Source organism: Colletes gigas, unplaced genomic scaffold (genome assembly GCF_013123115.1).
Source record: "Colletes gigas isolate AHSC1104 unplaced genomic scaffold, ASM1312311v1 Colletes_gigas_Sc00020, whole genome shotgun sequence".
In the NCBI taxonomy this organism is placed as follows: domain Eukaryota; kingdom Metazoa; phylum Arthropoda; class Insecta; order Hymenoptera; family Colletidae; genus Colletes; species Colletes gigas.
Window position 1 is genome coordinate 4,172,465 of NW_025106649.1, and position 24,999 is coordinate 4,197,463.

A 24,999-nucleotide genomic window follows, 5' to 3' on the forward strand; every position below is an offset into this window, starting at 1 on the left:
GTTGCGTGCCACGGCATGGTCGCATTAACGCGTCGCCGAGAATCCCTAGCATTTTCTATTATTAAACGGTACTAGCCTTGACACAATACCAAATTGTTCTTCGAGAGATCGTGGTTTCCTTAAATCTTGCCAAATTGTTGGTTTCATTTCAATATGGCCTAGAGTATTCACGATATTGCCTCTATAAATAATTTAATTCGATTAATATTGTTCTACATAACCTGTTTTTTTTTTTCAAATAGTCCTAAAGAAATCAGAAATTCTGATATCGTATTTCTTTATAACGTTGTGAACGATAGGTATTCGATTCTGTATACAGGGTGTTCGGCTACCGGTGGGAAAAATTATAATGCGAGATTTTAGAGAGCAAAATAAGAGGAAAATCAAGAATACCAATTTGTTGATGGAGGCTTTGTTAAAAAGTTATTAACGTTTAAAGTTCCGCCAGTACAGAATTTTTTTCTCGAAAATGCACAGGATTTTGGGGGTATGTCTATTCATAAAAATTGATTGTAATTGACCCCCGCTGCTAAAAATAATTTTTTCAGAACGATTTGAAATTTTTTTTTGCCGAAAAATTTAGCGATTTTCCTTAGAAATTCGTTTTTCATTTTTAATAAATTAATTTGACGCGCTACGAAAATGTTGTTTAGTACTTTTTTGTAGGTATCCATGAATTCTAGTTCCTCTCAAAATTTCAATGAAATATATTCACTATTGTGGGAGTAATGGCTGTTTGAAAATTGGACCATTTTTATGGGGTTTTTCTCATTTTGCGGAGTCAAGGGTCAACTTTTCGAATATTTTTGCGAATGCTACATATTCTTCACCTAAACACGCATGGTTTGCCTTTTGAAACATTAAAATCGTCTAATCCGTTCAGGAGTTATGACATTTTAAAGATTCTTCAGGGAAGCATTTCTGATCTCACATTAAATTTTTGGTAAGAAATTTTTTACTCGAAAGTGCGTAGGATTTTTGGGGTGTGTCTATTCACCAAAAATGATTGTAATTACCCCCTACAATCAAAAATAATTTTTTCAGAATGATTTGAAATTTTTTAATTTTATTTTTTAATAACTTTTTATCGAAGCCTCAATCAAGAAATTGATACTCTTCATTTTCGTCTTATTTTGGCCTTCAGATTCTCCTATTAAAATTTTTCCTAAGGGTGGCCGAACACCCTGTATAGTTACTCACAAATTAATGTTACATTCATGATTATCTATTATAATTTATACTAGTATAAACCTTGATTTCTACTTCAAATTAGGTCATAGTTAATTAGGAAATCATACACAGTTCGTATAAAAATGTATTATTTTACTTAAAAACATACACAAAAGTATCCGCCGAGAATCAATATTTGTTCCATGAAAACTTATTTAGAGTACATTACTTTGTGTGATATCTTCGTGATCCTATTACATGTACTAATCTTTTATGTATTGATTAGACTAGGTGTTTTTATCAAATTTGCATCTATTTTGTTCTTTTTGTTGTTAATATATTTGTTAACATTTCTTTGAAGGTTAATCTATGTTTTTGTACAGAAAGATTTTGGTACATTATAAGGGATCCATTCTGTTATAACTCTTGTACAATGTTTGAGATCATTATCTTGTTGGAGGATAAAGTTATTTTATAATCCCAATTCCTCAGCACTTGATTTAAATTTTGTTTTAACATTTTGTTTGTGCATTATCCATGATGTTTTAGTTTATTGAATTATAATGCAAAGTATATTTATCCAGGATTCTACTAATATAGATTATAATGCATAATTTTGAATATAACATTAATTAAATAAGCAAAATATGTTACACTTATAAGTTGGCTGGATACTTTTGTAACTGTATTATTACAATTTAATTAAATATACTACTGTAATTCCAAAACTACGATTTTAGCTGTGAGATATTTTCTGCACCGTATTATAGTAACTTTATTTTTTTTATGTTAAGCAATATTCATTTCTTTGGTCATTTTTTTACCAAATCATCCTCAAAATTCCATTTTTCGAATGAAACATATTTTCATATGTGGTGTACCAATTTGGCTGTGACTCACTGTAGGAGAAAGTTTCCTTTAGTGACCTTGTTATCTATTTGGAACCTAAAAATTTGAAGCTAATTAAAGATCAGTTATATGAGGCGTGCGCGTGTAAGATGTGTATGAATGTGTACGAGAATCGACAGAACGAAGGCCACAGTGACGGTACGAATCTTTGATGTAAGCGTGAATGGAAACAAAGAAATCATGTGGCGTGATTTTCGAGAATCAAGCAAGAGAGGAAAGTGCAAAAAGGAAAGAAAGAAAGTCGAGCAAGCGGACGAAAGAATGTGTCGAACGAATCAGCTTAAAGGCGAGACGAACTAGAGTGGACAGAGTTTTAAGAAACGATTAAATTGTATATTGGTAAACCTTTTTCTATTTTAAATCCAATTGATATCCATAGTTATAGAGTGCTATGTTATTTAATAAGAATACACGTGTTGCTTAGCCAGAGCAGTGTATTATAAATCTTTTTATTTCCCTTTGTTTTAAAGGGTAAGACCACTGTAAAAACCTGAAATGAAGCGTCTTTTTGCAATTTGTTTTTTTGGATGGATGGAAAAGTAAGAGGATAATGATATTCAAGAATGTTATTAACCATGTTGGTGAGTGTTAAAACAGAAATATTTATTCAAAAATAGTGCAAAATGACGATGCTGAAGCGAGGCGCGTTTTGAATTTGAAAAAAACAAAAAATTTTCTCTTAATCTACATAAGTATAGCTAGAGAAATACGTAGAAGATCTTCGATAAGTTAATTTTAACATTATTTCTTGACAAATGATTGCCCCATTTTTTGTACGAAATTGAACTTTCTACTTCAAAAATCCCCTACGTATTTCTCTAGCTATACACATGTAGATTAAGAGAAAATTTTTTGTTTTTTCCACACTGCGTGCCGCAGAGTGCCTCAAATTCATAACACGCCTCGCGAAAATGGCTTCAGCATCGTCATTTTGCACTATTTTTGAATAAATATTTCTGTTTTAACACTCAACAACATGGTGAATAACATTCTTGAATATTATTATCCTCTTATTGTTCCATCCATCTAAAAAAAAATCGCCAAAAAACGCTTTATTTCAGGTTTTTACAGTGGTCTTACCCCTTAACATCCCTCATCCTTCTCTCACTACACGAACGCCGTCTCTGATATATCGAGTCTAACCAATCGATAGCTCGAGGATCGATCACCCTCTCTACATTCTAATTATCAAAAGACCTAATAATCTCGAAATGTAACTCGGGTCTATCGGAGAGTTTATATTCGTTGTTCCTATTATTCATTCAAAATCCATAAATTTAACTTCGATTCAGGATCAACTCTAGATTTCTATCAAAATTCTTTTACAGAATCTTCGTTTATTCGATCTCTGTTTTCTTATTTGTAACTTCTCAAGAAATTCATCCAGGCTTAACTTTTGCGTTTGATTTTTCAAGCGGTTCTCGTGACTTATCTGGGAATCATAGCTGTATAGTGCTATTATTACCATCGAGATAAGGGGTCGGAGAACGATGTCGACGGATTGTACGAAACACTGGGCGAGTGTTATCAGCTTGATCGTGAATTACGAGGCCCACTTGTTCGGTAGACTGATTTCCCCTTGCCAAGTCCTGCGTTCCAGATACTAAACCGACGTTTAATGTTGGGGAATAACTTTTAACTGACGTGTGTAACGGGGCTCGTACTGTTGTACGGTCTATTATTAGTTTCGGTATCCTCCAAATGGTACTACGATTAACATTAATTTCCGCATAAACGACAAGGGTGGCCTGGATGATCCCAGGCGAGAACGAATTTGCAACACACGGGATCGAGTTTCGCTCGCCGCAATTGATATTTTTTCATACTCGTCGTTATATCTTCCCGTGAATATTATTAACCCATTAAAGTCCAAATTATTTTTTTTTTTCAAATTTCAAAATTTCGCTTATTCAGATTTATTAGTAACCTTGCCCTGAATAAGAAAATATTTTCAAAAATTTTTTCCATCCTCACATTTTTTAATTTTGACCTGCCCTATAAATAGAACGCTGGGACTTAATGCTATCAGAATTGCAAGTGTATAGTATATGTATATGAAAGTATTGAAAACAATTATAAACTGAAATATTTATTTAAAACTAATAAAAATACATTTATTTCTTATGATAATCTATAAAACAATTTTTACATAATGTTACTGTACACTTTCCACAATATGTTAGTGGTTTAGCTTTGCAACCCTCTCCTTGACATCGCCTCTGTTTTTCACGTTTTTCCATGAAATGTCCTTTTCCGTCAAATCTTACGTCCGTGAATACTTTAGAAGCTGATGTACATGGTCTTCCTACTGTAATTCTTATATTTAAAGTTAATTTTAGACAGGAAACTGCTACAGATCGACGAAATTCTAATAAACTGATATTTGATTTATCGACTCGTTTGTAAAGAAGCCATGAATTTACTATTGCCGTATCAATTAGTCTTGTGAAAATTGGCCAATACCACTTCTTAGCTCTGATTTTAGTGGCATACTTTCCGACAAACCAGTCATATTGATCCATGCCACCCATATAAGTATTATAATTTTTCAACACTTGTGGTTGAGAAATTAAACGTTTTTCTTTTATCTTGCGATCCCATCTACTGACTTGTGTGAGAGGTTCTACATTATCAAAATTAGATGCAATAGTTACACATTTATTGTCATTCCATTTCACAAATAGTATTTCCCCTTTTACATCAAATCGAAAATCGTATGATCCTCGAGCTTCTTTACCAAGAAATTTTGTATCTTTTATAGGACACTTCGATAATCTATTTTCTCTCAATGATCCCGTTGCTCGATGTCCACATTTCTGTAAGTGTATCAATAAATCTCTACTAGTAAATAAATTATCAAAGAATATACAATGGCTTGCAGGGTCAGAAATGCAATCTAACATATCAAATACTACTCTTGAACCTGAGGTCAAGTCTTCACGCTCATTTTTAGCGATTGTTTTGGCAGTACACAGGGTGTTCGGCCACCCCTGGGAAAAATTTTAATGGGGGATTCTAGAGGCCAAAATAAGACGAAAATCAAGAATACCAATTTGTTGATGGAGACTTTGTTAAAAAGTTATTAACGTTTAAAGTTCCGCCCGTACTGAATTTTTTTCTCGAAAATGCGTAGGATTTCTGGGGTATGTCTATTCACCAAAAATGATTGTAATTGACTCCCGCAACCGAAAATAATTTTTCCAGAACGATTTGAAATTTTTTTTTTCGTTGAAAAATTTAGGTACCTAATTAGATTTTCGGTAAGGAATTTTTTTCTCGAAAGTGCGTAGGATTTCGGGGGTATGTATATTCACCAAAAATGATTGTAATTGACTATCGCAACTGAAAATAATTTTTCCAAAATGATTTGAAATTTTTTTTTTCCGTCGAAAAATTTCACACTTTCTCGAATTTTTTTCTAGAAAGTGGGTAGGATTTCGGGGGTATGTCTATTCACCAAAAATGTTTGTAATTGACCCCCGTAACCGAAAATAATTTTTCCAGAACTATTTGAAATTTTTGAATTTAATTGTTAATTACTTTTTAACGAAGCCTCCATCAACAAATAGGTATTCTTGATTTTCGTCTTATTTTTGCCTCTAGAATCCCCCATTAAAATTTTTACCAGGGTTGGCCGATCACCCTGTATAAGTCAAAATTATAACAGTATCCGCTGTTAGCCAAATTGAATAGGTTTTCCACGTATAAATTGTTTCAATGAGTTGTGTCCAAAATATCTTACAATCATTTCATCAATTGACAATTCTTTTTCGAAAATTCCATATTTTTTTAATTCACTATTTATCATTCTTTGCATTTATATTAAATTTCATAATAAATTCACAATTTAATTTTTACATACATAGTTCATACATTTTGATAACGCTAAGTACCAGTGTCCTATTTATAGGACTGCTACATAAAACTTGTAACCAATACGAGTTTTTGCTAAAAATAGATAAACAAACTTTACAACAATCTTGAATAATCATTCCTCAATAGGAATAACACATTAGAAGATAAAAAGAGTGACGATATGGAGTTTTTATGATTGAGTTTATAATTCGAGACAAAGTAAGAAAATTTATGCAATGTTTATAATTTTTGTATTAAAAAAATATTGGTAATATAATACAACAATAATTATAATTTAGTTTAATACACCCAAAAGTATATATGGTAAATTTTTCATTTAATTTGAACCAATTTTAAGGGTTGAAAACAAATAAAATACTCAGTGTCCTATAAATAGAACACTGGCTTATAATGGGTTAATTATTTTATAACTCTTTGTTCGATTATTTTACCTAAAGGCAAAGATGCTTGTTTCTTTGACCGGTAAATGCCCGGCCAAATAACTTGTAGAATTTTAAAACCTTTCGACCCTACCGTCTGCTAAATATTTGAATTCGCTAATAAAATTTACAACCCTGCACGACCACCCATTATTTTGCTACCTTTATTGTTACTTTTACCTGCCCTTTACGCTTACCCCTAAAATAACCGCTCTCCTACTTTTACCATAAAAATATTCCCATCTTCGTTTTCCTTCCAACACTCTTGATTTTGAATAATTCAAACAACAAAGCATACAACACACTACCAATTAAAAAATCAGTTTTTCACGACGTTAACAAATCGTGATACTTACCGCATCGAACACTTTTAAAAACTGTTCTTTTTTTTCTTAATTGTTGTAGTATTCTTAACAAGAGGATCCTCGATGCGGTGCATCGTTTACTTTTACGAAAAATCGGCCCTGGATAGAAGAATTTAGTAAGTTTGTAAGAACAAATTTAATTTTAATAAAATTAATTATTTTTATTTAATTTTGTTCGTATCGAGGTTTCGACTGTATGTTTTTATGCCTTTAGGAAAATTTTAAACAATCTCTTTAGAACAAATTTAAATTATCCCGAAAGAATTACAATTAATTAATAATATTTTCACTAAAATAAAAGAAATACAGTCTTTGTTATCCGTGTCGATGTAGTGCTGTAAAGTAAACCGAGGGATCGTTCGAATGATCGATTTTAATTTTAATTAGATGAACGGATAGCCAAAGCGTTCAATTATCTCGTTATTTAAGCTTATCGTAGCGACGCGGATCAATTTGTAACGATTAGTAGATCTTAATTGCTCGAACGTGTACGCTCTCAAATCGGGAGAAAAAATTGCAAACTCGAAGTAACTTCGAGGAATGCTGAGAGATTAGCCTAACTTACTTCGGAGCGGTGTTCGAATAAGATCGCGGCGTTAGAAACGAACGAAAACGCGGCGTAACGTTCCCATTTCGATAGCACGAACGCGGCTGGAAATTCTTCGCGTGCCGTGATGTTACGTGAGCTCGGGAATTGGTCTGTAATTTACAGTAAAAGTGAGGCAATTGAGTGCCGCCTCGCGGTCGACATCGTTCCAACGATTTACTTCTTGGAACACCCTTTCTCGACTACGGAAGTCCCCAGACATCTGTAAATGCCAATATGGTCGAACGCAGACTGCGAGTCGACGATAGAACCCTACCGTCGATTCGTTTCACCCCTTGGATCTTTGCAAGAACAAGGCAAGGCCTTCGTGTTACCGATTTTGTTGAAACTTTGCACATTTGTAGATTTAGTTATCAAGTTTAAAAATATACAAGGTGTTCGGCAACCACTGGGAAAAATTTTAATGAGAGATTCCAGAGGCTAAAATAAGACGAAAATCAAGAATATCAATTTCTTGATTGAGGCTTTGTGAAAAAGTTATTAAAAAATTTCAAATCATTTTGGAAAAATTAGTTTCGGTTGCGGGGGTCAATTGAAATCATTTTTGGTGAATAGACACACCCCCGAAATCTTACGCACTTTCGAGAAAAAAATTCGAATAGGTGAATAAATTTATCGGCGAAATTAAAAAATTTCAAATCGTACTGAAAAAATTATTTTTGGTTACAGGGCTCAATTGCAAGTATTTTTGGTCAACAGACATACTCCCGAAATCCTACTTAGTTTTGAGAAAAAAATTCCTTACCGAAAATATAATTTCTGGCCAGAAATATCTGCAGGAATTTTCATGCGAATCTTTGAAACATCATAACTTCTGAACGGATTGGACGATTTTAATTGGAGAATATGTAGAGATTATGAAAATGTTGGAAAAATTGTTCCTTCATCCCGTAAAATGAGAAAAACCCCATATAACTGGTCCAATGTTCAAACGACCATAATTCCTACAGTAGTCAATGGATTTCAATTAAATTTAGTTTGGAAGTAGAGCTCATAGATACCTCCAAAAAAGTATTAGACAAAATTTCCGTAGGACATCAAACAAGATTATTAAAAATGAAAAACGAATTTTTAAGAGAAATCGACAGGGGGTGCTTAAATTTTTCGGCGAAAAAAAAAATTTCAAATCGTTCTGGAAAAATTATTTTCGATTGCGGGGGTCAATTACAATCATTTTTGGTAAATACACATACCCCCGAAATCCTACGCACTTTCGAGAAAAAAATTCTTTACCAAAAATATATCGTGTCGCCGGAAATGTTTCTATAACTATTTAACGAAGCCTCAATCAACAAATTAGTATCCTTGATTTTCGTGTTATTTTGGCCTGTAGAATCTCTCATTCAAATTTTTCCTAGGGTTGGCCGAACACCATGTATAAAATTGCAGGGCCAGATGATCAATCATTTTTTAAATATTAATAATTAAAGTTTCATTATTATCTACAAATATAATTTTAATCTATCGATTGTCAACTATCAGTAGGTCTCAAATTCAATTTCTGATAATTACACAAATTTTTTCTCTTAATATAGATCAAGTTGAATAATGAAGTTCACACATAAAAATGTTAATTAACTTTTAAATAAGGTGTCTTTGTATTTATTAAAATGTATAACGTATATAAAAATATACAAATTTGGTATTGATAATTGGGTGAAATTCTACGTCCACGGTAGCTGAAAACAAAAGAAGTATTAAAAACCATTTATCTCGCGAATGAAGAAAAAAATAAAAAGTTTACAATTATTGTTCTGTGTAGCGATGGTACTTGTTGTAAAAACAATATAAACAAACGGTCGCTATGAGACAAGAAAGGTGAAAGAGGGGTGGGAGAATGCAGACTAGAAAGACTAAAATTGTATGATACAATGATAAAAATACAGGAAATCTTGAATTTTTATATGTTTATAATAATTAGTACCATTTCCTGTTTCTTATGATATAAAGAAAGATATTTTTAATAATTACTAGTCATTACCGAGAACGCGAGTTATTCAACGATTATGCAACACTGTCCACGAAAAAAAAGAGCAGTGTTGTTTTCTATAAATATTCAGAATCTGGACGTGCCGCAGATTTTAAAATATTCGACCTCGAATGTACGTGGAGCAAGAGGACGACGACAGGTAACGCTTAACGTGCACGTGCAAAAGTAGGCAAATCAAATTTAAATCGGGAGAGGCGAGAGCGAAGATGCGGTCAGAGAAATCTGGCGTTCTGGGTCATCGTTCAAGCACTGTTGCTCGTTGGTCCTGATTCCTTCGAAGAGGAGCCCAAAGAGACTAATTTTCGTGGTTCGATATTATTAGACACATTTGACATACAGTTAGTCACGAAAGTCTTCGTATGCTATTCGTATACAAATGCTGTGCCGCTTTTCCTCCATATTTTGCCTCTTTCATCCGCTCCAAAAATATTATACTTACTTTCGTCGGTGAATTCTCTTTTCCAAAATTGTATATTTTCGTTTTCATGTTTTTTTTGCGAATTCAAATCTCTTCGAAGGGTTGATGTCACTGACTAAGGGTTTCCTCCGCGGCACATGACCACGATGTCCAGATTTTCTTAATACTTTGGCCGCACGTATCACGCGAAGACCGTTGTTCGTCACCACTGATATTGTAGACCAAAGTGAGATACATGAAGATGCTAGGAATATTATTATAAGAAATTATAAATGTAACCTCAACAAACGTAATAAGTTGAATGTATGATGAAATGGTAGCTGATACAGTAGATCACGTAAGTACACGTGACAGTGGCCAACGTTTGCTAGCTCGCAAAGTCACGTATACGTGACAGTGGCCAACGTTTGCTAGCTCGCAAAGTTACGTATACGTGACAGCGGCCGTCAAAGTGTTAAAATTCTTCAAATATTTTCAGGGTGTACTGTTTTCCCAAAATTATTATCTACTTCCGCGGCTGTTTTTGGAGCACTTACTTTTGGATTTTGGCGAATAATTTACAGTACAGATCGAACATCTCTATCACTTAGGATTTTAGGACGATCACTACGTGTTTTATTTTCATATTTACCAGTTATTTTGAATTTTGTTATTATGTACTGAATAGTAGAATGTTTTCAGTCCACAGTGTTGGCAATTTTACGTAGAGATTTCTTCTCCTAATACAATTTAACAATTAATTCCCGTATTGCAACGCTTCTTTCTCTTCTACTAGAAGCACACGTTGTCGCTAAATTATTGTTACACATCATTTAACTGAATCACGACCTCATAATAACGGAAACAAAACATTATCGGATCAGCCCAGGTATTATGTTTCAAACATTTACTAAATTTATTAGATTTACTACGTTCGTATTTTAGTGTACGAACAATTTTCTGACATACAGATTTCGTTTTTTCCTCATTGTATAAAATATTCTTAAAAAAGCAATAAATTTGTGTGTAGTTTAACACATTCGCTGCCAAGCCTATATTATATGAAGCTATTCCCATTGCCATATATATTTTGAGTGGTATTGTTTACCAAAGTTCTGTTATTTCTTGGTAAAAGCACATATATTATCATACATAATCATTTACATGCATAAAATCAAAGACGAGTTTGTGCAACGAAAAACATTCGCAAGGAGACTCGATATTACTCCATTATGTATTGGGCTTTGTTTTACAAATCCTATCATAAAGATAATTAATAATATGTGATTATGTTGCTATAAAATTTTGTTATAAATACACGATGAAGTTGATTTTTGGTTAATTTAAATCTGTAAAAGATCATTCTCTTTAAATAATAATTGATGTATAATTTTTGTAATAAATTTTATTTGTAGTATTTTTTTCAAGTTTTTTACATTTGTATATTTATGTTTGTGGGCAAAAAAAATTTGCTTATTCAAAAGCCTATTTGTTATAATATATTGAAAGTAGGACGAGTATACTCGTCTTGGCAACGCATAACACCCTGCCAAAGACGAGTATTAATTAATAATATTATACATAATAATAAATGAATATAATATCATACGAAATTGTTGCTTATTTTCTTTAAAATTACTATTTTAGGGGGTGTACAAAGACATTCGTGACCGACAGTACGTCACTTGCATATTTTGACATATTTTATTGACTTAAACATCCGCGATTTAGATATTATAAATGCATTTTCTCTTATATAAAATTATAATATGTTTAGTACATTTCCCTATCAATCATGAAAACAAAAAAAAATCGTGGAAGACTTAAAAACATCGACAAATATGCAAATTCTGGTAGCGTAGTGGATAAAAAAATGGCTAGGCTGGTCGAGAGAAATGGTGCCAACTGAGGATCGACAAATCACCGGTATCAGTGAACGGTATAGGAGGAACACGGCTCCGGAAATAGCTGGTAAATTAAATAGGGAGCTTGCAATAGAGCTTAATGTACGCAGTGAAAAGGGGCGTACAAGAAACAGGCTACATGGTCGAATTACCGCCAGAAAGTCATTGCTACGGCTATGAGATAAACGGAATTGTTTGAAACGGGCACAGCATAAAAATTGATCGATTGCCCGATAGAAAAGTGTTCTTTGGATGGGTGAGTCGATGTTTGAAGTTTTCGGTACAAAGGGACGGATATTAGTCGGGAGATCAACAGGCGAACGATTGTCAAAGCGACGCATTTTACCCTCAATAAAACACGGAGGAGGATCAGTGATTGTGTGGGTGTGTTTGGCGGATTGTGATGTCAAAGATTTGATAAAAATAAATAGGTGTTAAACAGGGTAGTGAATTTATTACAAATCGATCGAAATCTGATTTTTTACGAGGCCTCGAAACTCTCGAAACCCAGAATTTTAACCTAACTTTCCTTTCTTCTTGCAACGAGCATTTATTTTGTTAGGACTACCAGTAATTTGGCATGGTTCCATTTTTTGTAATTATGTGGGTGTGTTTGACGGGTCGTAATGTCGAAGATTTGTTAAAAATAAATAGGTGTTAAACAGGGTAGTAGATTTATTACAAATTGGTCGAAATCTGATTTTTTGCGAGACCTCGAAACTCTCGAAACCCAGAATTCTAACCCAACTTTCCTTTCTTATTGCAACGAGGATTTATTTTGTCAGGACTACTAGAAATTTGGCATGGTTCCATTTTTTGTTGGTTTTATCTACTGTTCTCTATTCGCATATTTCTATAATTTGGTATAAACTGGCTTGTGTACACGTGTAGAATGGAAGGTTTTTGTCGGGATGAATGCTTGAAATGCAACGATGACGTCAGACGTGCCAGCATCGATAGCCGCTAGCTGGCGTTAGTTTAAGAGGTTTGTTTAGTATTAGTGTAGAGGGGTCGTCCGTCGAGAGGACTCAGAGGACGAAGGTCTTTTGCCAGTTCGTTTCAGTTCCAAAGCGAAAGCTGCGAAGAACGCGTGGCATTGTCGTTATACAGTTATATTCTTAAACGATTCATTTTACATTTATCACTATATTACTGGGTACGTGAGATTCCTGTATGCCAATAAACGTTTATATTTATATTAAGCCTATATTGTAAACTATTTTTACAACAGTTTTCTTATTCGTTTATAAAATACATAAATAAAATTAATTAGATTCGATCGCATGCGAACGTTTTCGTTCCGTTCTTGCGTCGCTTAATGTCACTGAACACGTTTAACCTAGAAAACGTTCAAACTATAAATTTCAGTTTCCGTCAAAGCAGTGCATTTTTTAATATCTCGGCCGAGTCGCGCAGTTTGTCGATCGCAATAAGTATTTGTTATTATCGTAGTGGTATCGATAAATTAAAACGATGAAGCGCACAGTGAACCAGAAGGAATAGATGAAAAAACCAACGAGTAAAAGTATTGGCAGCAATATCTGTAAACTGCATCTGGTGCATGTGCATCTGCATTGGCTTGCATCCCGACCCACTTTTATCTCCTTTTTTCTGGACCAGTCGGCCGTATCTGCCAGCAGGAACATTTTCAAACAAGCGTTCTCTCATTTTTTTTTCCTTTCAGGGATAGAATGTTTCCTGTATCGACACCGAACTTGCTTTCTTTTTTCTTCGGAAATAACAATTTTTTGGTCGCGCGAGAGATTTGTGTTTAGATGCATCGATGAATTTTTATGCGTTAAAAAAGAGATTCGGAACGTTCGTCCCGTTATGAGACATCAGAAATCGTTGATCGCTACACTAGATAAGACATTACAAAAAGAAACGGACGTAGAATATATTTATGCTTAAAAAAGTTGTTGTTAATTACTTATTAACACGCTCACTGCCAGATCAAAACCGTATAATATTCTGTAAAAGTACAATTTTGATTTTAAACCATTGTAAACTACATAACCTAAAATTTGTTTCAGTACTTATTTTTGTAACTTTGTTAAAATTCACAAATTCTATCCAAATTTATTTCCTTCGACGTCTTAACTTGAGAATTAATTTTTTTAGTATCGTAGTGGTAAATCCTGTCACTCATATGTGGGTGGCGTGGCAGTCAACGTGTTTATAGAACAGAAATGAAATTGCACAAAAAAAGCGAGTTTTCTGTGAAGTTTGCAAACACTGTAATTATAGTTAAACTGGAAACAGAACGAGAACCTCCAAGCTATAGTAAGTAAACAGACAAAACGAGTGTTATGTGTTTGGTTTACGGTTTATTGGCTTAGCTTTCTATGACTCGTGTCCCTTGCGGTCTTAGCGCTTACCGAGAAACCTTAAATTCATTTCAGTACGTTCGGATTACGTATTTCTAGTCTAGATCAGTGTTTCCCAACCTTTTTTGGATCATGTTCCACTTGAATGTCTCGAAGATTTTTATGGTATAAAAATGTCTGTTAGCACAACAAATAATAGTGTTTTTCCCTTATATTGGCGATGAAGGTGACAAATGCTACATAGTAGTTCTCTAATTGTCCCCTGTGGCGCATTTGTTGGGAAACACTGGTCTAGATTGTCCATCTGGAGGAATTTAATAGGGATTTTTACTTTGTCGGGTAACAAAAATTGAATTCTTTATTTTATATTTTCTAAAAGCATGCACAGTTAAGGATGTACAGTTTAAAAATTCTCTTCAAAAAATTTATGAAATTGACGAAGTTATGAGGAGACAAATTTATAGATATAGATATAAATAATAGATACAAATTTCTATCTGTTATCCATTAAATAAAAATTAAAAGTTCAATTATAAAATGATATATTTCACGACTAAATGTTCGATCGAATAAATGATACAAATATTTTGCTACACGTTGATTATATTGGTTATCTGTTAAAAATTTTAAAAACTTAAAAATCATACGATCCCATGGGGAAAACATCATTGGTAATTTGCTTATTGTCAAATTGAGACAGATTATCAACATTGTGGAATTGTTAGTAGAATGAAATAGTGAAAAACTTTTAAGCGATCACAATACATATACATATTACATTAAAATTCTACCAATTTTAAATTTGGTGTGCGTTATCTTCACATTTTAGTTATGTTTCTGCTTTCACAACGAACTCGTCGTTAGAGGAAGCAGACGCATAGCTGCGAAATTACGCGAAATTATCACATAGTCGCATAGAATTAAATTGGAAAATAACGGAGGAGGAGAGAGACGCATCATCGCGCTGGGGTTCGTTAGAAACTAAGGACAAAAGCTACAAGTTGCGTCATCGGAGAAAATGGATCCTCTGAAACAATGGTCGCGAAGATGAAGCCGAGAAGAGGAAAAGTGTAGATAATTCGTCGATTTTACTCGTCGCAGATAGTTGATTACACTGTCCAGCATGAATTTTATTTGCAATATCTACAGGATGACTTTTGTAAAGTTTCACATCCTAAACACGAATCTAGAAACAGAATTAACAGAATTAAACATGAATTTTTGCAGAAGCTACAAAATTTTATAAAAACAAATATAGTAAAATGTTTAGGAAACACCAATCTTTCAAGACTAAATTGACCTAGTGTTTTTAATTTGTACTTAATTTTTACAGAAATTCTTGTTTTTCAGAAATTGAGTGTGATTAGTTCTTAATTTTTTTAACGTTTTAATATATTAGTTAAACTTGAACTTCAATTTGCAGCGATCCCTAGTCGTCAACTGTTAGCAAATATTGTTAATGGCAATGCAAACTATGACGAAAAGTGAAAAACAAGAAATTAATTAATTACAGTACTTTTACGTAAAATAGAAAGGCGTAAAGTTATTGAATATTCGTAGAAAGATTCGTTAAAATTAATATCATACGCCGTGCCTGTTTATTGCAAAATATGAAAAAGATTTTTATTTGTGGGACAGTGCTATCAGGCGTAATTGGCTCTCGACAAGTATCCTCGACTCTATAATCGAATCGATACGTTGCGCACAGCGATACGGAAATTGAACGTTCGATTCGTGGCGAATGCGCGGAAGTTGAAACGTAGATTCGATCGTGACGGAAATAAGAATAAAGGATTCACCTAACTTGACGAAAAAACTACGCTAGACACCGGAAGACGCGGACAATAGACAGGAAGAGTAGCTGACAGAACGGCTCACGATGTCATATAAAACTAAACGTTTTCTTTTTCCACCATTGTAACATACAAGATATTTACTTAGCAATGACAAATACTTAAGGGGATGATTCTACGGGTCGCAATAAAACGAAAATCGAAAGTAACGAAATTGCATTTGAGGTTATGTGTTCAAATTATTAACACTAAGTTTATGGATACGTCAATTTGACGTATTAAGATTTTAAACCTAACGTTACAGAACTCATAAATATTATTTGTTAGCAATTTATGTTGGATTTAATTGATGTAATGATATGAATATGCACTCTAATTAAAAGAAACATTGCATTTTAATGTAACTGTTGACACAGCGAATTTCAATAAAAATATACGCAACGAGTCTCCGTAAACCTAGTGTTAATTATCAATAATACGCGAAAGAACTAAGATTTCTTACATTATTTATTTATTAGAGAAGTTATAGAAAAAGCTTATATAACTTCTATTAGTATAAATTATATTTCTTACGTAAAATTTAATTGTGTTTGAAATTTATTTAAAATATTCTTTTAGGTTAGATTTAATAAAGCTTTAACCTTAATAAAGCTCTTTTACAGTATTTGAATTAAATGTTATTATATATAGAAATAACGGATGGTATGCTGTTGAATCAAAAGGGAAAATCGTCCATGACACCATCCTAAAGTAGATTCGACGGGATAATGAGTTTCAATTCTCCCTCCGGCACCGGTTGTTGCACGGTATTATTCTTCCTAAAAATAGTCTGGACGGCTATTTAACCGAGAGATAAAGCGGAACCATCATCGCAGACCCCGTGATTCTACGATGAATAAACGTAGAAAACAGGCTCGTGTCGTGCGGTCGTCCTTTCTTTCGATTATTTATGTTACCGTACTTTACGATTACCATTACTTTCAACCGGTTCACTGATATTTAACAACGGATTGTAACTGGATAGAAACTGCTTTCCGAAGTCTCTTGGAACACACCTTGTGTGCAACTTACGTACATATCGTTCTCAATAAATGAACAAGTACTGAAATTGTTTAGAACGATCGTTATTACACATTAGAAGTACATACTGTTAGGACAATGGATTGGTATTTTTAAGGTTATAAGTAATGATTGACCAGGTTTTTAGTTTTATCATAATCTCATAATGTCCTTTATTACAATTACGCACAACTGACTCACACCGCATGTATTCTCGGACTAGACTGAACTAGTTACTAGACTATTTCAACTTGAACGCCATCTGCTGTGAGAACTTATACCTAACTTAACCTTAATAGATTTCAAATAAACACTTCCTATGGTTTTACGAGTATTTAAGAGTATTGTATTTACAGACGGAAATATACATTAGTTTGTAGTCATACTACAACGCGATGCGTATGCTTTGCACATGATCTTCGAGTCGCGTTAATAAAAGAACGCGTGCGGGTAACGTAGAAAGAAACGCGTAATTGGTTCGCGCGTGACCAATAGAAGCACGGCGCCAAGACCGCGAGTTTTAAACTTTGTCTAACATATAGGATGCAGAAGTTTGATTTTTTTTCATAAACAAGTGCTATAAGATTGTAAAGAAAATATCAATCGAATACAATAACTGTTTCTAACGCTTTGCCATTTAATTTGAAGTGATTCATTTTTCATTATTTCATAAGAAAGTGTGTTCAAGTTGCTGGTAGGTGATCACAGGAAAGTACTTAGCACGAAGGGTTAATCGTCGCTCATAATTGGCTCTTATCTGGAGCAATTCTGTTGTCAGATGGTGGATTCTTAGAAACATTATCTCTTTCATACACAGAAAGTCTCAAGTTTTACGCGTTAAATTGTAGAAGCTTATTCTACAAATGGAAACAAAATAATTATAAGTAGATTAACCATAAACACTTGCTTGGAAAGTTATAAGCATATATTGAACGCAACACGAAATATTTTATATTTGGTGTGACTACTATAGTGGTTAGTGATCAATTTGGCATAGACTCGTAACAAATAATTATTTCTTATGGCATTGCTATTAATAATACTGACTATCAGGTACGCTGAATCGTTTTAAGACAGCAAGCATGCTGATATACAGATAAGATAAAAATGATTGCTTGTCATATTCTGTAGTAAAAAAATTCATTATCACGTTGACTGTTACACCCATTTTCCCTATCTTGAGATACTGTTGACATTTTTTCAAATTACAGCGTAACAACTAGATACATTCAATAGTTCAATGGTGTACTTGTTATTTTGTAGTATGCCAGTAGTATTCTATATAAACTATATATTAAGTACTATAATACAAATATAAAAAAAATGATATATAAAACATACATAACATTATTTTTTATAATAATAATCTATTACAACCTTGAAAGAAACTCCTTAAGAACAGAAATTGTAGGAAATGAAATGAAAAAATTACTTTTCCTACTTTAAACTTAAGCTACAATACGAAAATCATGATTTAAAAAAAAAAAAACTACCTATTTTGACTTCCGAATGATTCTCGAACCTCTCGTATAAACAAACTTTGAATATTTGTTTCTATTTCACTCACTCTCAGAGTTTTTCATTTTCGCCTGCAATGCGATCTAGACCTAACTTAACCTAACCCTCCCTCAATAACATTCGCGTCGCGGAACCGAACCAGCGACCATTAGCGAGGGACTATAGCGATTTTTACACTTTTTTAGTCTAACTTTGCAGTGCTACATCTCCGTTCTTATTTATCGTACAGAGTTTAGTAAAATCTTATTTCATTCGTTGGAAACTAGTTAACAAGATATTATTTCTGAATAATTTCAAAGATATGGTGCAATAATTGGAGGACTTTGCGCATTTTAGCTTGTCATTGTATGGTCTCTGAATTTCTTTCTACAAAATGGCGTACACTAAATTGACACTGAAATGCAATGATTGATGCAATATTGCCGATTGTTGTGTTCTAATTAATGTCGCTCGAAAAACTTCTGGGATTGACAGTAGCTAGAGAAAAAGATCAAGAAGAAGAAAAGTCCAACGATCGAACGGAGGCATCGTTAACGCGTTTCTCCTTTCATTTTCAGCCGGTGCGGTACTGATCGTGGCCTCGAAGCGAGTCCTTTTACGGTGGGGACGAGCATCGAAAGCGGCGACTACCCTCCCTCTTCATCCTCGACTTTGGCCCACAGACACGAAAGGCACCCGACTGGCGAACGCGAAACAAGAGAACGTGGAAGGAAAAACGTGAAGGACAAGGGATCAGGACGAAAGAAACATTCGGAACTTAGACGCCAGGTATACAGCATGGAATAAAGGAGGCGAAGTATCGTAAACGAAACGAGAATTTGGGGGAAGGAGATTCTGCGGCTATGGCCAGGGTCGGTTGAATCCGGGATCGAGCAGAGGAGGAGAGTGGGGGAAGATTTCGAGGGATATCGAAGTTAAGGAAACATAAGACAAGGCCACGAAGACGTCGTAGAGTTTAGAAACACGAAGGAGGCTGAAGAAAGATATTGGCAGCTTTTCGTCGTCGAAATCTTTCAGAGAATAGGTAGAAATTTATTCCTGGGAATAAAACAGAGACAGGGGCTAAATGCGCGATAAACGGAGGACGGTGTAACAGGGTTAGGAGGAGTTGGAAGCGTGATCTAGGAAAGAGGAAGCTGTGCTAAAGGAGAGGAATGGGTGCTGGGATGGGCAGGAGCGGCACGAGCGGCGGCCTCCTCGAGGCACTTCCTACAGGAACGCCGCTCCACGTGGCCATGCTTGGCCTGGACAGTGCTGGAAAAACCACCGCCTTGTATCGGCTCAAGTTCGACCAGTACCTCAACACCGTACCCACCATAGGCTTCAACTGCGAGAGGATTCGTGGTGGCATCGGCAAAGCGAAAGGTAAATCAATTTTTATCGTCATTCGGGAGATTCTAGAGGCCAAAATAAGATGAAAATCAAGAATACCAATTTGTTGATTGAGGCTTCGTTAAAAAATTATTAACGTTTAAAGTTCCGTCCGTGGTAGAAACATTTCTGGCCACACAGTATATTTTCGATAAAGAATTTTTTTCTCGAAAGTACGTAGGATTTCGGGGGTATGTCTATTCACCAAAAATGATTGTAATTCACCCCCGCAACCAAAAATAAGTTTTCCAAAACGATTTGAAAGTTTTTAATTTTGTCGAAAAAGTTCATCTACTCGAATTTTTTTCTTGAAAGTGGGTAGAATTTCGGTGGTATGTCTATTGACAACAAACTATTGTAATTGACCCCCACAACTGAAATTAATTTTTTTAGAACAGTATGAAATCTTGTTTTTTCGCCAAAAAATTTCAGCACCTACTCGAATTTTTTCTCGAAAGTGGGTAGGATTTCGGTGGTATATCTATTGACAAAAAATTATTGTAATTGACCCTCACAACTGAAAATAAGTTTTTTAGAACGATTTAAAATTTTTTCTTTTTGCCGAAAAATTTCAGCACCTACCCTGTCAATTTTTGCCCCACAGAAAAGTTGTCTAATACTTTTTTGTAGTCACCCATGAGCTCTACTTCAGAAAAAATTTTCATTTAAATATATTTACTATTGTAGGAGTTATAGCCGTTCGAAAATTGGACCATTTTTATGGGGGTTTTCTCACTTTAAGAGGTCAAGGAACAACTTTTCGGATATTTTTGGAATTCCCACATATTCTCCATCAAAATATGCGTAGTTTGCCGTTCGAAACATTAAAATCGTCCAATCCGTTCTGGAGTTATGGTGTCTCAAAGATTCGCGTGAAATTTCAGGGTACCATTTCAGGCCTCAGATTATTTTTTCGGTAAGGAATTTTTTTCTCGAAAGTGAGTAGGATTTCTGATCTATGTCTATTGACCAAAAGTGATTATAATTGACCCCTGCAACTGAAAATAATTTTTTTAGAATGATTTGAAATTTTTTTAATTTTGTCGAAAAATTTCACACCTACTCGAATTTTTTTCTCGAAAGTTGGTAAGATTTCGGGGGTATGTCTATTGACAAAAAATTATTGTAATTGACCCTCGCAACTAAAAATAATTTTTCCAGAACGATTTGAAATTTATTAATGTAATTTTTTAGTAACTTTTTAACGAAACCTCAATCAAGAAATTGATACTCTTGATTTTCGTCTTATTTTGGCCTCTAGAATCTCCCATGCAAATTTTTCCCACGGGTGGCCGAAACACCAGTTATAACATAATTATTTATTTTTTTACATAGCTGTACGGTAAACAAACTTAAAATAGATACTAAAATATCTTAATCAGTAAGAGAATCTTTAAAATGATCGATACATAATGGAACATTGCAAATGTCACATTTGAAAACAGTTTCTGTTCTAACTGATATTGATTTACATACAGTGCATTGTTTACATGTCCTTTTTCCTTTAGCTTCCGTTGGAGGTATTCGCGTAGGAAAATGGCGACCAGTGTATCTCGTTATTGAGCTATTGGTAAATAAAGTGTCTCTAGTCTTTTCGTTTTTACAATATTTTTCAATAATTTTCTTCGCCAATTTTTGTTTATAAACATGGAAAGTTCGATCTTATTTATTCTTTTTGAATATTCTGCTTTTGGTGATAAGCAACAGCTATTCCAAATGGGTTAAATGTTTATTATTAACTGTTTTTCGCTCTCGTCTCAAATGTACACAAAGTTAATCGAACTGAAATAGAATGCAAATTGTGAATTGAAAAAATAACAAAGAAGTTGCATTCCCATCAAGAACCTTGGTTGCTAATCATAAAACTATCAATAGTCTATAACACATTCGCTATACAATTAAGCCCCAACAGGATGAAACGTTAACACTAAACGTATTTACACCTCAGTCACGTAATCACTGAGGATACTCGGGACACGTAACCATTACGCGGCAAGGATAATGACGCTAACACCGCAAAAACAGTTATTACTTTTATCGTGTACGCGTCAACGAAATAATTCTACGTCAGTTTCTTACGAGAGTAGATCTTTCGCGTCCCAGAAACCTGGTGGCATCGATCGAACGGGAAGCTACAATTACTTCGAAGACTTTCTGCTTTTAGTTCCGTTGCTTCTTATTTTATAGTGTTTTGTTGCAACGACTTACGGTGGAATGCAGTTCCTAGAAGCAAAGTGGGTAGTCAAAGTTTATTCGACTCATCGTAGTTCGTTGAGAGCTTAAGAAGCACCATTTTCTAAACAAGTGTCATGTAAAAGTAAAAGGGATTATGTGTACTTAGCAAACTCTGCTTAAGATAATAATGCTGTTACAGAAAGCCGTCGTAAAAGTTTCTTCGTTTATCCGAAAACCATCTCTGAGAAAAGGGGAAATCGATTAAAACTAATAGAGTAGTTGGTTTCGATGGTAATTGGTGATTTAAGCGATTGAAGTGTTTAAAAAATTGTAGTAGAAATTATGTGGGATACTCTGTATACTCCCATGTTGTCCATTTAATAATTGCCAGAATAATTATATCATGTATGAACGCACGTACAATCAGTCCCATAAGTATTCGCACCCTCGTTGTTTGTAAGAGAAATTTGTGGAAATCAAAGGATGCATTTAAAGTTTTGCAATAAATTTTTTATTATAAATGAACACATGTATAAAGTTTATTTATACCAAATTATAACAAAATTGGTTAACTAATAACAAAAGTGTATTGATTTTACTCTGCATAGTACATAATAGCAGTCCACAAAAGTATTCGTACCAGTGTAGATTTTGTCAAAAAATTGCATATTATGGTAACTTTTTTATTTTGTATTAATTTTCTACTATTTCGTGGGTCCACCCTTATTACATCGTTTAATCGTTTTGGCATACTTTCTACCAGTTTTAAAGTGATATTGCAATACTATTCCAATCTGACGCTCTTCTAGAGTAGTTTCGGACTTCTTTCGACTCATTTTTGATTACTGATGTTATTTTAACACAATTTCGAACTAGACTACTTTGTTGGCGCTCACTCGACCAACTGTGAACTGTGGAAATTATTTTTGATGAGAAATGTCATTCGAAACAAAAGAAAATCGACTTCGCTAAGAATGGTACGAATACTTTTGTAGACTGTTATTATGTTCTATGTAGAGTAAAATTAATATTTTTGTTATTAGCTAATCAATTTTGTTATAATTTGGTACAAATAAACTTTATAGATGTGTTCATTTATTGCAAAAAGTTTATTGCAAAATCTTACATGCATCGTTTGATTTCAACAAAAATGAGGGTACGAATACTTATAATATTTAATATACGAATACGTATAATACTGTGAAATATTTGTTCACAGAATAGTCTATAATTTTGCAAACTTGTAAAAACTTGCTTATTTAAACCGAGACTTTTGAAGATAAGGTACGAAGAATGGTATGAGCTTGACAGAAATTTATCATTTTTGCACGTCGACTAAGCGATCGTTATCCTTCAATTTTACATCCTACCCCTTGACGTGGATAAGGGTGGAAGTAAAAGAGGGATATAAATGGATTTCCATATTGGTCTATCGCAGGTGTGAATTTTCTCGTATGGGACGTGGGTGGACAGGAGAAATTACGACCATTATGGAAGTCCTACACCCGATGCACGGACGGTATTATCTTCGTCGTTGATTCGTGCGACGCAGAACGACTCGAAGAAGCGAAGATGGAGCTCACTAAGACAGCCAGGAGCCCGGATAATGCCGGTGTGCCCATTTTGATCCTGGCCAACAAACAGGATCTGCCAGGTAAGACAGTTTCATGCATGTATACATACGCTGGTGCCGCATTTCGTTCGAAACAGTGATAATCGTGGCCTCTTTTAAAATCAATATCGTTCTTAGCGACAATTGTGTCTCCACAAGTAATATTAATTAAACGTTTCTTCACCTTTGTCCTTGTACATCGTTTCTCGTAAAGAGAATTTAAAATGCAGCAATGCTTGGATAACTGCGAGACATTTTCGATTGGATAAGTGAACGGTAGCCATCTCTACTACTGATTGTGAGAGGGAACTCGACACATCATACGAAACTCAACGTTGAGTAGTGTAACATAATTTGGGGTCGAATATCGGTGAGACAATACATAGTGCATAATGCAAAAATGAAATTTCTTTATTTTTGTCTTTTTTTAAATGAAACTTCTACCGATGTATTTGCGAGAGTGTTCCGATTAAAACAAGACCAAACATGATATAATTTGTTTTTAACCTACTTCTAATAGAATATAAAATCGTGTTATATACGATTAAATACGCAAATATGATTTAAGTTATATCGTGTTTGGTTTTGTTAAAATAAGAAAAATCTGATAAATTGGTAAAGGTCCCATTAAGAAAAAATAAAAAATAAATAAGTTTCATATTGTGTTATTTTTATTTGTCCTTCATTAAGGCTTGTGCTTTTGAACTGAACTGAACTGGGAACTGAAAATTATTTCTCGCAGTTATCCAAGATTTGATGTAATTGTTTCATACTGTACTTGTAACATCTTCGCTAATAAAATAGGATCGCTTTTAAAGTTTGAACAATGTAAGAATAAGTGTCCGAGAAAACACTACTGTATCGAAAGACTTTGAAGACACTTGATCGCAATTTATAATCAAACATATTTACATTGTAAATCACAGTAGAGACATTTGTTTTTGTCAATGTGTTTCTTTTAATTGTCTCGAAAAATGTGCCTAAGGAGGCTTATCAAATTACAGAGACAAGTACTACAAATATAGTATTCTTTATAACATAATTAAATCCGTGTATTGAATAGTAGCGTAAATGTGCTAGTAGTGATTATTGTTAATAAATTATTTTCTAAACATTTTATATATTCCTATATTCGTTAAAGTATGCACTTTAAAAATATGTGATATGTGCAATCACACTTCATTGTAAACATATAATCTAGTAGGTATACTAATACTGAAGTAAATAACAAAAGTATAATATTCTTAATTCGAAGACTAATCTAATACAAAACCTCATTCTAATCCAACTCTCGTTCGTTTTATTCTCTCTCTCTCTCTGAGAACCTCTCTACGTATACATATTGTACATGTATACATATATCATATTTCAAATGTGTTGCCCTCACCAACTGCGTACTTTCGACAATTGGCGCCAACATTGAAAACCAATGCCAACATTGTTTCATCTCAACACTTACAGACTATTATTCATCGTTCCTCGCATACCAAGAAGACATCTCGCGTTT

At 33.9% G+C, this 24,999-nt stretch overlaps 1 protein-coding gene across 9 annotated transcripts in view; it reads left to right on the forward strand.

The window, feature by feature from the left end:
• Window positions 1-24,999, forward strand: part of LOC122400914 (ADP-ribosylation factor-like protein 4C) — a 71,850-nt gene that overhangs the window by 43,869 nt on the left and 2,982 nt on the right. For 3 of the 9 annotated variants that reach the window (XM_043402664.1, XM_043402665.1, XM_043402666.1), the window contains exons 2-5: window positions 4,841-4,897; window positions 6,780-6,855; window positions 18,892-19,699; window positions 23,319-23,534. In XM_043402664.1, coding sequence (XP_043258599.1) covers window positions 19,489-19,699; window positions 23,319-23,534 — 427 coding nt within the window. In that variant the 5' untranslated portion in view covers window positions 4,841-4,897; window positions 6,780-6,855; window positions 18,892-19,488. Of the gene's footprint in view, window positions 1-4,840; window positions 4,898-6,779; window positions 6,864-13,797; window positions 13,921-18,891; window positions 19,700-23,318; window positions 23,535-24,999 lie in introns of those variants that run through there. The other 6 variants (XM_043402667.1, XM_043402663.1, XM_043402668.1 and 3 more) reach the window with 5 other exon arrangements.